Source organism: Sardina pilchardus, chromosome 7 (genome assembly GCF_963854185.1).
Source record: "Sardina pilchardus chromosome 7, fSarPil1.1, whole genome shotgun sequence".
NCBI lineage: Eukaryota > Metazoa > Chordata > Actinopteri > Clupeiformes > Clupeidae > Sardina > Sardina pilchardus.
Window position 1 is genome coordinate 13,011,438 of NC_085000.1, and position 14,804 is coordinate 13,026,241.

A 14,804-nucleotide genomic window follows, 5' to 3' on the forward strand; every position below is an offset into this window, starting at 1 on the left:
ATGTTCATTAGCTTTTCTATATTGATACTGTTTACTGTTTTATGTTGCTATTCCCTTTAGTCAACACTAATCTTATCAACTGCTAAATTTAATTATTGCATTGTTTTTGTTTGTATGTCTCCTTGGACAAAGGCATCTGTTGAACAACTATTAACCATAATCATAACCATAACCACTTAAACCATGTCAACATTGTCCTTTACTAATTGTTTGTACTAAATGGTTCCTCAGGAAGGGAAATGTGGCTTAGAGGTCGCGTGGCATCACTTTCCTTATGTTTTGTCTTGCACAAATATCACAATGTCGACAAGCATGTGCTATGCGGTCCTGCAGTGACGGTGCCCAGAATCTATTATCACAAATCTGCTGCTCACCTCCCCCCTTGCGCAATGATCAAAATCATGCGCATCTTGAATCAAGAGGGCAAACAACCGGTCTGGGGCTACAGTGAGACCTTCATGATTTCTCCAGACCCCATCAGGTCCTTGTTTGGCATCTTTGTTTCGCCATGTCACCTTTTTCCATTCAGTAGCACGTTCCTGCATCAATTTTATCTCATTAATAGTAAGACAAGGTTGTATTTAAGGTGAATATTGACATTGGTACCATCACCCAAGCTACCCACTGGTGCCTGTATAGCTCCGGCGCCTGTGGGAAAATCCACTAGCAGAGACAGTAAATCTTGGGGGTAACGGGGCTCGCAGGGGTATGATATATAATATGTTTTCCAAACATCATACATTCCCCCCTTTGACACATGGCACAACACAGAGAGTCATTATGATGCATGTGATCCTTATCAAAGCACTGGGAACACCATCTGCACTCCTCAGGTGAGGAGAAAGGGCATGTTGTTGGGCACTGATACTTCCACCTAATAGCATGACATGCTGTCCACTTTCACGAGGGGCCCTGTTGATATCTCTGGTCTTGAGAGCGGGCTCCTTAGCAACTTCGTCTGCCTTGGCATTACCTAGTGAGACAGGATCCTGACCTTTGCTGTGAGTTTTGCTTTTGCAAATAGCCAGCCGTGTAGGTCGCATCATGGCTGCTAGTAGTAATTGAATTTGATCTAGATGTTGTATAGGGGAGCCATCAGAACGCTTGAACCCCCCTTGCTTCCACTGAGCACCGTGGACATGACACATTATGAGAGTATGCGCTATCTGTATAAAATAAATGGTTACATCCTGTCCTTCCGTGAGGGAGCATGCCGCGGCCAATGCTTTTAATTCTGCCAATTGGGCTGAGCATGGCTGGGTGCAGGGCTCACACATAATTCTGACTAGAGTATTGAAATTTGTCATTTTGATAACACTAAACCCTGCATGAGTTTTATTATTATAATTATGGCCAGACCCATCCACAAAACTGCTCCTTCTGTCAATGGTTCACTAGCTAAGTCTGCTCTTAATTTGGAGAAAGCTAATAATTCTGCACACATTCATGAAGGTTGCCTTCATACTGTAACTCTAGTGGCTGTTTTCTTAGCACTGAGTGCCCTGATCGTGTTTGCTCTTTTTTCTTCAGTTTGTCTGTGCTGATTCACAAAGTGGGCCACTGCTTGTCTATATTTGTCCTTTTACTGCTCGCTCGAACCTCTGGCTGGGGTTGTTGGCTTCTGTGGATTATCATCAGGGTCCTGCACAGAAACTTGAGATGTATTAGTTATGCCCCCTTTGTGGGTGTTCACAGACGTTGTAAAACAAAAATACTTGTTATTGCAGTGTTTGTGTTTTATGCCCTTATAACTTCCATTACTATATATTGCATTAAGTGATAATATTCCACTATTGCGCTAAAACTAGTTCCTGCCTCTGCGTCTTCCACTATAAGGTGATATCTTCCACTCGGTAGTTTTGTGATAATTAGGGTTTTTCCTGTCATTATTAATATCATTGTGTGCCCATCTGTCTTCCTTAGTTGTTATTAAATGGTCTGGCCCGTCAACCAACTGCCTGTCCAGTGGTACCTAAAGCCCATTGGCTTATGATCATGAATTTTATTATTATTTATTTGCTTTATTATTTTATTTTATTGTATTTTATTTTTATTTTTTATGAATGGTTTGGCTCATAACCAATTGCCGCTGCAGTGGCATCTACAGTAAGTCCACTGACTCCTATGCATGCACAATGTATGTCTGTGCACCATCCAAGTGATTAAATTATCTGTAAGCCCCTCTAAGAGTTGGCCCCAACTCCATTTGATGAATGTGTCTGGGAGCCCTAAGTTGAACCCAACCACACAGCTGTCTCACACTGGCCGCTGCATGCGCTCCCAACAAAGCCTTATTGTTCACTAACTTTTTTTGTCTTTTATCTTATCTTTATTTGTGCATAACCACTCATAGATACCAACAACACTAACAGTACATGAGCCAAAACCCTTCACGGCCTGGCCCCCAGTGCCGGTTTTCATATACCACATCAACAGGATAAAGAGGCAAGATTATTTCATGTTAATGGTATAAAACGGGTCAAAATATGCATACACATATATAGTACATACATGTGACAGAAATGTTGGAACTACAAATCAAAACTTATTCAATCGAGGTGATTAACATTACATTTCCATATATTATGTTTATGCCTTCTATATATTCAATGCTGTGCACCAACTTGCTCTGTCTGTTTTTTGCTCTCTCCATGCCACGACCCTTTCATAAAGTTGTGCAACCCCTTCGAAAGTCAAGGGTATTCTGCCTGAGGCAGGGATATTAGGAATATCATGACAGAAAACATGCCACGACAATTATCTTCCAGACTGGAGGCGCACAGACCGCATTCTACACTCAAGAAGCGTCAATGCATTATTGGATTCCTGCACATACAAGGAGTAGAAAGGACCATTGTGCTCACAGCCACATGAGTACAGTGACCATACACATACTGTATGTCTATATGACTATAACCTCTAATTATTACACTTCAATTGGATTTTGTTAGTATCATTGTTTTAATGTTCAGGCCCATGTAACTAATTCCACTAGCTTACTAACGATTCAGGTCTTGGCTCCGACAGTAAGGTCGGCCCTTGGGTTTACTATGATGTACTTAGTTTCTATTTCAAGACGTTCAGATTGATTTGTTACTATAAACTGATACTTTTCTTCTTCAAAATTGTGATCTCTGAGTTCTGAATGTCTGGAAAGTTTCATGAATTCCCTTGTTCTTGTTCCTCTATGTTATTTTTTAAGATCAAACCTTCATTCATATCTTCATAGTCAGAAAAGTCACCGATCAAGTCAAAGTTAAAGTTAGACTCTTCTCTCCCTTCATTGAGTTGTCCTAAGTCTGGAAGGGGCCCATTAGGCGCTGCAGAGTTAGACACTAAATCACCGAAGTATTCTGTCCATTGAGTCTGGGGCAGTGTTTGTGTCTCTGCCATGTGAGGGATTGGGAGTTACTCAAAGTTCTCCTGCAACTCTTCCATGCTAATTCTCCGTGCTTTGCAATAACCCTGAATAAATTCTATAATTTCCCTCTAAGCTTCCTCGTCGGCGTAGCCGTCTGGATTGTACATCATTCATTATTTGTATAAGAGGGGTAAAAAGAAAGTATCTTTTAAGTCCCTCCTCTACAAACATGTGGACCTCAGGTCTGTTACAATTACTCCCATTCATAATTTCACACATGCGGCATTCTCTCACATTCATTCTTTGCAACGGCAGCAACGCTCAATCCTTTTTATCAGTTCTCATTGCTCATTTCCTCAATTATACAGTACAATAAAGTACAGGCATCTCACTCTTTTTTTTTTTTTTTTTTTTTTTTTGACCACAATTTTGATCTGTGCCGCACTAATTTTCACAGGAATTATAGGGTCACACTCTATTCATTTTAACATGGAACATTTTATTTTATCTATTTGTCTTATACTCATCTGTTTATTCTTATTAACTGGATTTATATATAACTCCAAAAACTATTGACAAATTAGCCGCAGACCCCCAGGACAAAGCATCCCCAGGCCTAAAGATACTCCATCCCAAAAGTCCACGGCCAATCCACCAACAGTCCCTGATCTAAAAAGAGGCCTACACTCTTATATACTACACTCCTACCTATCAAAGATTGCATCAATTTGATCAAATTTAGTCTGCTCTGGAGACTGTATCAATTTGGTAAAATATATATTTATAAAACGACATTCCCTATCGAAGATCTCACTCATCATTCGATGTATTGCAAAAACTCTGAAAAATCATTCCCTATCGAAGATCTCACTCATCATTCGATGTATTACAAAACTCTGAAAAAACATTGCCTATCGAAGATCTCACTCATCATTCGACGTATTACAAAACTCTGAAAAACATTCCCTTACAAAAACTCTGAAATAAAAAACCTTACCTATCGAAGATCTCACTTATCATTCGACAAAATTACAAAACTATAAAAATAAATGTTACCGAAGATCGCATCAATTCGACAAAAATATAAAAACCTTGAAAAGAATAAAGAAACCTAAAACCTTGAAAAGATAAAAAATCTAAAACCATGAAAAAATAAGAATGTTATCGAAGATCGCATCAATTCGATAAAAATATAAAAACCTTGAAAAGAATAAAAAAACCTAAAACCTTGAAAAGATAAAAAATCTAAAACCATGAAAAAATAAGAGTGTTATCGAAGATCGCATCAATTCGATAAAAATATAAAAACCTTGAAAAGAATAAAGAAACCTAAAACCTTGAAAAGATAAAAAATCTAAAACCATGAAAAAATAAGAGTGTTATCGAAGATCGCATCAATTCCATAAAAATATAAAAACCTTGAAAAGAATAAAGAAACCTAAAACCTTGAAAAGATAAAAAATCTAAAACCATGAAAAAATAAGAGTGTTATCGAAGATCGCATCAATTCGATAAAAATATAAAAACCTTGAAAAGAATAAAGAAACCTAAAACCTTGAAAAGATAAAACATCTAAAACCATGAAAAAATAAGAATGTTATCGAAGATCGCATCAATTCGATAAAAATATAAAAACCTTGAAAAGAATAAAGAAACCTAAAACCTTGAAAAGATAAAAAATCTAAAACCATGAAAAAATAAGAGTGTTATCGAAGATCGCATCAATTCGATAAAAATATAAAAACCTTGAAAAGAATAAAGAAACCTAAAACCTTGAAAAGATAAAAAATCTAAAACCATGAAAAAATAAGAGTGTTATCGAAGATCGCATCAATTCGATAAAAATATAAAAACCTTGAAAAGAATAAAGAAACCTAAAACCTTGAAAAGATAAAAAATCTAAAACCATGAAAAAATAAGAATGTTATCGAAGATCGCATCAATTCGATAAAAATATAAAAACCTTGAAAAGAATAAAGAAACCTAAAACCTTGAAAAGATAAAAAATCTAAAACCATGAAAAAATAAGAGTGTTATCGAAGATCGCATCAATTCGATAAAAATATAAAAACCTTGAAAAGAATAAAGAAACCTAAAACCTTGAAAAGATAAAAAATCTAAAACCATGAAAAAATAAGAATGTTATCGAAGATCGCATCAATTCGATAAAAATATAAAAACCTTGAAAAGAATAAAGAAACCTAAAACCTTGAAAAGATAAAAAATCTAAAACCATGAAAAAATAAGAGTGTTATCGAAGATCGCATCAATTCGATAAAAATATAAAAACCTTGAAAAGAATAAAGAAACCTAAAACCTTGAAAAGATAAAAAATCTAAAACCATGAAAAAATAAGAATGTTATCGAAGATCGCATCAATTCGATAAAAATATAAAAACCTTGAAAAGAATAAAGAAACCTAAAACCTTGAAAAGATAAAAAATCTAAAACCATGAAAAAATAAGAATGTTATCGAAGATCGCATCAATTCGATAAAAATATAAAAACCTTGAAAAGAATAAAGAAACCTAAAACCTTGAAAAGATAAAAAATCTAAAACCATGAAAAAATAAGAGTGTTATCGAAGATCGCATCAATTCGATAAAAATATAAAAACCTTGAAAAGAACAAAGAAACCTAAAACCTTGAAAAGATAAAAAATCTAAAACCATGAAAAAATAAGAATGTTATCGAAGATCGCATCAATTCGATAAAAATATAAAAACCTTGAAAAGAACAAAGAAACCTAAAACCTTGAAAAGATAAAAAATCTAAAACCATGAAAAAATAAGAATGTTATCGAAGATCGCATCAATTCGATAAAAATATAAAAACCTTGAAAAGAACAAAGAAACCTAAAACCTTGAAAAGATAAAAAATCTAAAACCATGAAAAAATAAGAGTGTTATCGAAGATCGCATCAATTCGATAAAAATATAAAAACCTTGAAAAGAACAAAGAAACCTAAAACCTTGAAAAGATAAAAAATCTAAAACTATGAAAATTTGTCAGCAACTTCTTACCCCAGAGTTCTCCTTTTTAAAATTCTTTTTGAGGATCAGGTGAATACGCCTGTCCCGAGATCTAGCCAACCCCAATGACAAGTTATTATAAATAAAGCAAATATGCTCACCAAGGCGCCTTTGTCACCAGGGAAGGCCTTTCTCCCGGGGCAGAACGCTTCCCTGTCCTAACTTTATCTCGGTAGGAACCTCCAACTATGTCGTGGAAAAAACCACGGACTTTAACTTAACTTTAAATCTAACTTAGCACTCTGAACAAAACCAGCGGAGAATGATCTGAGATGAGAAGTAGCCGCTTGTGGCCTTTATTCGCAGAGTCCTACAAGGCACAATTCTGAACAAGCAGAGCCTAAGTGTTGCCGAGCAGGAGTCACGAATGATGGATGCCCTCTGCAGCAGGATGTCCACGACCCAGGCCTTGGGGAGAAGGTGCGCACGTTCTGAGGAGGCCCCCCTCGGGAGAGGGGTTTTAAGTGTCCCCACAACACCTCCTTTGTTTACTTCTAGCCAATCCTACCCAAATGTCTTCCAATTATGTAAATAGGAGATTCTAATCTTCCAATCAATACCAAAATGATATCATACGTGGATGAGGCCACTTGGCCTGTCCCTTAGATGAATTAATTACTCTACAGTAGGCCTGGGTCTACAGTAGGCCTGGTTCATGACCGGGGCATGACCGCACAACTGTGTGTGTGTGTGTGTGTGTGTCTGTGTCTGTGTGTGTGTGTGTGTGTGTGTGTGTGTGTGTGTGTGTGTGTGTGTGTTTGTGTCTGTGTCTGTGTCTGTGTCTGTGTCTGTGTCTGTGTGAGCACGCGCGCGTTTGTGACATCATCCTTTTGCTCCTGCCCAGCAACACATGAGGCCTGTATGAAAATTTACCACACCGTCCATCCTCACCAGTGTGAAGCCCTCCAGGTCAATTGACGAGTCCGGGTCTGCTTCTGTAAGCCAGCTCTCAGTCAAACAGATCAGGCAGGATTGCCGGTAGTCCGAAAGGTATTGGCTGCAGGCCCGCAGTTCATCTACTTTATTCCTTAGACTCTGGACGTTACCCAGCATAACCGATGGAAGTGGTTGTCTGTAGGGTTGCCTTTTAATCCGCTCCCGGATCCCTCCTTTCCTTCCGCGTTTCCTAATTGCCTTTAAGGCAGCATGTTGCATGCGATTTAGAAAGTCTGTAATGTAAAATGTTAGCCTAATTCGTTGCACCTAATATGTCATAAGTTCCCAAGTGAGAAATGTGCATTTTTACTTTTTTGACCCGACCCACCCGCAATATTTAGAAAAAAGCTACTAGGCCTACCCAAATTTACGCGAGACTCATGTTCGAACCCCAACAAAACACAAAGTGATCGCGTTGCAAATAAAGGCGTTTGTCTAGCGTTAGAAGCTCATTTGAAGCTGATGGCCGCGGCTCACTTAAGAAAATGACAACTCCGAAGAGACGCAGCTTAGTTTGAGGAAGTGCTAACAATAATAATGAAAGATGATCATTACCTTATCTGTTACCATTGATGACCCTTCCTGAAATGTAATGTCTTTCCAAAATAAGCCCATCTTATGTGGAAAGTTGCAACACGATAAAACCAATGGATAAAACAGCGCCCTTCCAGATTGCAAAAGACGCACCGGCCACGGCTGTGACCTCGTGCCAAATGTTTTTATTGGTTTATTACGTAGCCTAGCCTACAAGCAGGCGAGTTATGAAAAACTGAGTGTGAGGGATAATTTGTTAACTTCACGCAAAAAAAAGATCTTCTTGGAATGAGATGGCTAGCTGTAGTAGCGTTTAGTCCACTGTCTTTAGCCTAATTTAAAAATGCCTCTTTTTTTTTTTTTTTTTACCGACTAACAACTTTGGTCGGTTAACGTGGATACGGTCAACCATCGGTCAAACAGTCACCGGTTAACATCCCTAATCTGTAAAACGGATTTGTGAACCCGTAGCCCTATTTTGTGTTAACAAAGTATAAAAAAAATATGTACAACTTCAAATTTACGGTTACACATTTGTGACTTTAGTGTGCAAATGCGAAATCTGCAGTTAAATGTGCTTGTGACTTTTGCACCAAATATACCTTCATATTTTACAGTGCGCACACACACAAATACGCACATAAATTCTCAAACTTGAAATGTCAAATGAAGTTCACCTTGCCTAATGCCTATACAGTTCTATTTCCTTAGCTATAGACTGAGCAAACCCCAGAACAATATGATTAAGGTCACGTACCAAACTTTTCTCAATTGATTCCATAGTACTTTTCTTTTTTGCATAGAATCCATTTCTGCACGGAACATTTTTATATCACGCATAGTTAATTCGATAATTTGCATATTTTAATATGAAAATGAACATGTTGTGATTGCTTCGAGTCTACATTGCCATTTTTGTAAATGTAACATGACCAGAATTTACACTGCACATGACTTTACACCTGAAAGGAATATAATATTCATTAACTAATCATAAACATAAGTGGGGCAATCCATACCCTTTATTTGTACTGATTAGTTGAAATAGGCAAAACAGCTTTTTAACTATGTGTGATATAAAAATGTTGGATATTTACTATTACTGTAAACTATTTATATGCTATTTACTATTACTAAATGCAGTGGAAAACTGGAGGGGAAAATCAGTTACAACAAAACATTTTTTCTTTACAGACCCATTTTCGTATGCAAATTAGTCAATAAAACGACCCATATGCAAACTAACTCTCACAAAATGATGTGCAGAGTGTATATTTACACTTAAAACATCCATAATTGCTTTGACATGATGGTCTTGTAAAGGTGAAGTTGCACATGAACGAAAAAGGTGAAAAGTGTCCTAATTTGCATAATACAACTGCAATATCCCATCTAAAAACATCCTTTTGTGTGATCATTTGTTGTATTTCATACAATTTTAACATTATCTGGACATGGCCATTATAGATGTGTCATAGCAATTACATTATCTACTAACAGGCATATTATAAATACATTCAATTATTATGTGTTTATAGTTGCTAATGTATTCAAATATGCAAATTATCTCTTTAACGATGCATGATATAAAAATGTCCCAAGCAGAAATGGCTTCTACACGAAAAAATGCCTCAACTGAAGAGTTTGGTAGTGACCTTAATCAGATCGAAATGTCCAGTTCTAAAAGATCGTCCCACTTCAGCCTTTAGGTATCCCTGCACTCTTATCCACTCCTACCTCTCATGCCTCATGGCAGGCTATGCTTGTCATATGTCTGTTTCCTGTACTGGAGGTGGAGATATGTAGGCCTACTACGTGATGTCTGTTGCTTGGTTACTTTGTTCAGCATTGTGTAATGGGCTTCCTTTTTTTAAAAATTTTTTTTTAACTCTTTGAGTGCCAACAACGTAATATTGTGTTTTTAGCTCCCATGCGTAGAGTGCCAACAACGCAATATTGCGTTTTTTGCTTTTTTAAAAAAATATGAAAATAGACACTCTAACACACCTTACGTGTGATTTTTGGAAGTCTATCATGAAGAGAACTGAAGTAGCTGACGATCGCAAACTCATGAAATCTCACAATCACTACATTTTATTCGGACATTATATCACAACGCAGCATTTGATTGATATTGCCGCATGAATTGTGTCACTGTCGAATCAGGCACTTCAGGTCAATACCAGGTCATTTCGTCATTTTGTGGGTTTGTCACAAAGTGGCAGTCTCACCAGGTCTTGCTAGGTTTGTCAATTATCCCAAACTTGGGCATCATCAATCAATCTCACACTGAAGGGGACATGAAAAAGTTGAGGAGAAAAATATCGCTGCCGGTGCGTTTTCGCCAGACAACGCTCGACGAGTCCACCTTTCTAAAAAGACGAGATTCTGATGATCACGATAGCCAGGGGAAACCACACAGGTCAAAAAAGATAAAGCCTTACCACCGTGCTGAGGAGGAGGGAGTTCCATCTTCGTCACGGGCAAGGCCGAGTCGCGCATGCAAGAGAACCGAATATGTCGGTGATGACGATACAGACACAGACCAAGAGGAGGAGGACTTATGGAGTCCAACTCGCTCATCAGCAGCAGGTAAGATATTCACGGATAATCCATAAATTAGCCTATAGCCGGCTACCACAGAAATTGGATAGGCTAGGCTACATCACGTTTCCACATGAATGAACCTTTGTTGTTTATCCAAGTTTCAGATAGCGAGTCTGAATTCGAGGAAGGGGCAGGAGAGGACACATTTAGGTCTTTTACCCCTTCTAACTTGGGTCAGTTCAACTCAGGCATTTACTATGCCATATATCCATTTTCAACTCCATATGTGCATACTGTAGTAGGCTATATTGTAATGTGTAGTCATGTGTTTACTGTAAAAATAGACTTGTGAAATGTGTGTGGATGGGTTGTGTTGCAAATGTAGGCTACATGCAAAGGACAATACATTGAATGTGATGTAATCTATCTATTCCTGTGATTCCAGAGCTGGATGTGATGGGAGAATTGGAAGAGTCAGAGATGGAAATGACAGAAGCAGAGGTGCCTTCAAATCAGAGGGGTGAGTTGACCACCTCAGCCACACACACACACACACACACACACACACACACACCTGTATTTTTATGGTAATTGCATATTTTGTAATTTATAGGTCGACAAATGAAAAGGGGTAGAAGTGTTGGTGCCAGAGGGAGACGTGCTAGAAGCCGGTTAGAGCGTGGTGGCATCCAGGAAGAATGGAAGAAAGAGGGCTGGAAGCCGCGAGACATACCCTTCACAGCCACCCCAGGACCACGAGGTGCAGCCAGACTGATGTCTGACCAGCCTATTGATTTTGTTGACTTGATTCTAAATGATGAATTACTGCAGACAATTGCTGCTCAAACCAACCTATATGCTGAGCAGACCATTGCAGCAGAGACCAGGGCTAACTTGCTGGGGAAGAGAGTCCACTCGTGGAAAAAGGTAACTGTGCAGGAGCTCAGACAGTTTTTTGGTCTTTTTTTTCTTACTGGCATTGTCCAAAAGCCTTCATTAGCCAGTTATTGGTCAACTGATGAAGTGGTCATCACCCCCCACTTCAGCCAAACAATGGCACAAAATAGGTTCCAACTTATCTGGAGGTTTTTGCACTTTAGTGACAACCAGGCAAACAACGGAAGTGACAGGCTGTATAAAGTCCGGCCTGTGTTAGACCATGTGTTAGCAAAGTTTGATGAGCTCTACCAGCCTAACTCTAATATTTGTATTGACGAGGGCATGATGGCTTGGCGTGGACGCCTCTCATTCCGGGTTTACAACCCCCAGAAACCAGTCAAATATGGGATCAAATCATATATCATATGTGACTCAGAAACCGGTTACTGTCTTGGGATGAAACCATATTGTGGGGAAGCAGGGAACCTGGGGGACACTGTAGTTACCCTCCTTGGCAGGCTGGCTGGGCAGGGATACAAATTGTACATGGACAATTTCTACAACTCCATTGCACTTGCTGACAGGCTCTTACAGATGGACACTCACATTTGTGGCACACTGAGAAAGAACAGAGGCGAACCACAGACAATCACCGACATCTCGACCTCTGATCTTGAGGTAGGAAAAGTCATTGCACTACACAACAACACGGTCATGGTCTTAGCATGGAGGGACAAGAAAATTGTAAAAATGATTACCAGCTTCCATCAGGATGAGATGCAAACTGCAGAGGTGTGGCGGAGGGGCCACAATGAGAGGGTACGTGTACAGAAGCCAGCATGTGTAGTAGCGTATAATAACTCAATGAATGGAGTTGACAGGCTTGATCAGAATATTGCTTACTACCCATGCGTTAGAAAGTCTGCAAAATGGACAAAGAAATTTGTATTATATTTGTTCCAGATTTGCCTTTTCAATGCGTTCATTCTGTACAAAGCCATGAACCCCCAAGGAGAGCATAGGAAATTCCTCCCATTTATGCTCAGTGTGGTGAAGTCGTTGACTACCCTTAGACATGCCAGGGCCGAGGAGGAGGCAAGAGGTGAGGAGGAGGCAGGAGGTGAGGAGGAGACCGGGGGTGAAGATGTAGGTGATGAGGAGGAGGTGGACAGTGGTAAGCAGAACAAAGACCCAAGGGCCCCAAGAAGTGACCCTCAGAGTAGGTTGACTGGTGGCATTGGTGATCATGTGATGGCAAAGTATAGGGCTACTCGCAAGAGAAAAAATCCTGCTCGCATATGCAGGGTGTGTAAGAGGCGTGGGTACAGAAGTGAGACAAGCTACTACTGTACATCATGCCGTGTCCCGTTACACCTTCAAGAGTGTTACACTCTGTACCACACACAGAGAGATTTTGTCAGAGAGACGTAAATTCAAAATGATTTGGGATGAATCCAGGGATATGTTGAAGACCTTCATATTCATTGCATCTATAATTTATTTATGACGATTGTCATATTTTTACATATTTTGTCATGTTTGTTTATGTTATATATATCTTTATATATCAACTCTAATATGAAATGATTTTGTATGGTATACTGTCTTGTAATAAATCTTCATACTGATTGAATTTCATCTTGGGTGTTCATTTTACAGCAATAGAAATGTGGTTGTTTTGTACCCCCCTCATGCTTTTGTGAACAGTAAGACTATATTTTCCTTACACAAGTCCTTTGACCCAGAAATGTAAGTGTCAGAACAGTGGGAGGCTTAAACAGCGCAGAGTTTATAAAAGTCACTTTATCTCCTTTTCTAGGAAAAAAACAGGGATTTTGATGAAAACCAGCCACTGTTTAGCTTGGGATTTCTCAGGAATGGAGACACGTAGAAATAAACGGTTTTCACCCAATGAGAGCTCAGAGTCTCTAACTACAACATAGAATACGCTGTGGCTCTGCAAAACCAGTCAAAAATGATCTAGATTGCCGGCACTCTAGGACATAGCTTCCAAAAACAGTGCGGCATTCAAAGAGTTAATAGCCATTACATTCAGTTACTGTTCTTTACAAGGTAAGAATCCAGTTTCTGTCTTTTACCTCAACACAACTGACGTTTTGTTTTTTATTGTTTTGTTTTTCTTTACAGGCAAGACAAATGTGAACAAGGCAACAATACCAAACGTCTGAACAAGCAAATCCTCGCCATTATTGCTGTTGGTATCGTTATTCTTGTCATGCAGTATTCCATATGGCCAACATTACAAAGCTCTCCCACACTAAAACCCATCAAGAACACTGTCATTGTGCTGTGGTACTGGCCCTTTAGGCAATCGGTCAGTCTAACTAATAACTACTGCATGGATAACTATGGCATTCCCAACTGCGACGTAGTGGACAATCAGTCCTGGTTCCCCAAAGCAGATCTGGTGGTGTTCCACAACCGTGAGTTGGTCAACGGGCAGCGGAGGTTACCCCTGAATCTGCCTCGGCCAAAAACCCAGATGTGGGTCTGGCTATCCTTGGAGAGTCCTCCACATAATGGGAATATGAGACCCCTTGCCGGCCTCTTCAACTACACCATGTGTTATCGCCGGGACTCGGACATTTACTCGCCGTATGGGTGGCTTGTGCCAAGCAAAGCTCCGAAAGGCACAACCGTTGAGGACATTATACCAAAGGGCAAAACTGCTCTGGCCTGTTGGGTGGTGAGCAACTACCAGACTGGACAAAAGAGGACACAAGTGTATAACAAGCTGAAGGATGTCATCCCAGTGGATGTGTATGGAGGTGCAACAAATAAACGTATCTCTAGAGATGGTCTCCTATCCACAATATCTCGGTACTATTTCTACCTCTCCTTTGAGAACACCATTGCTACAGACTACTTCACGGAGAAAGTTTGGAGGAACGCCTTGGAGGGTGGAGCCATACCGGTGGTTTTAGGTCCGCCGCGGGAACAATACGAGGCGGTCTTGCCAAAGAACTCCTTCATCCATGTGGACGACTTCAGCACAGTAGAGGAACTGGGCATCTTCATGAAGGCTCTGGCTGTGGATAAAGAGCGCTACGCTTCCTACTTTGCCTGGCGTCTGAACTACACTGTTGCTAATACAGGATGGGCGGAGTCACTGTGCAGGATCTGTCCAATTTTTAGCAGTTTGCCCACATCAAAGATATATACGGACTTACATGGCTGGGATTGGCAATGAAAGCTGGAAGAAAAATATGTACAAGAGTGTTACTGGTAGCCTATGCAATCTCACTTGACTTTTAAGCACTTTCAAGTGTTTGTTCAATAACTACACAGATACACATAGTAGCCAATACTACTCTTTGAAGTAGGGAAAGCTGACATAAATTCAAATTTAAAAAAAAAAAAAATCAAAAAAAAAAAACATTAGCCTAGTCTAGCTGCCACTTCACATAGCTCACAAGTTACCTGACTAGAGGTTCACCCTCAGCACAATCTGTCTTAAAGGTATACTATGCAACGTTTTTCAGTTAATCAATTCG

At 39.3% G+C, this 14,804-nt stretch overlaps 1 protein-coding gene across 1 annotated transcript; it reads left to right on the top strand.

Annotated features, from left to right (window-relative positions):
• The first annotated feature begins 12,039 nt into the window (after positions 1 to 12,039).
• On the top strand, positions 12,040 to 14,500 carry LOC134087007 (alpha-(1,3)-fucosyltransferase 7-like). The gene is made up of 3 exons (XM_062540207.1): positions 12,040 to 12,108; positions 12,253 to 12,548; positions 13,438 to 14,500. The coding sequence occupies exons 1-3, from the start codon at positions 12,040 to 12,042 to the stop codon at positions 14,498 to 14,500; spliced, it is 1,428 nt and encodes a 475-aa protein (XP_062396191.1).
• The last annotated feature ends 304 nt before the right edge of the window (positions 14,501 to 14,804 follow it).

Coding starts and splice junctions, on each gene's coding strand:
- LOC134087007 (XM_062540207.1), top strand. CDS start 12,040: ATGATTACCAGCTTCCATCAGGATGAGATGCAAACTGCAGAGGTGTGG. Junction 12,109..12,252: donor GGAGGGGCCACAATGAGAGG/GTACGTGTACAG, acceptor TATTTGTTCCAG/ATTTGCCTTTTCAATGCGTT. Junction 12,549..13,437: donor GGTGATCATGTGATGGCAAA/GTATAGGGCTAC, acceptor TTTTCTTTACAG/GCAAGACAAATGTGAACAAG.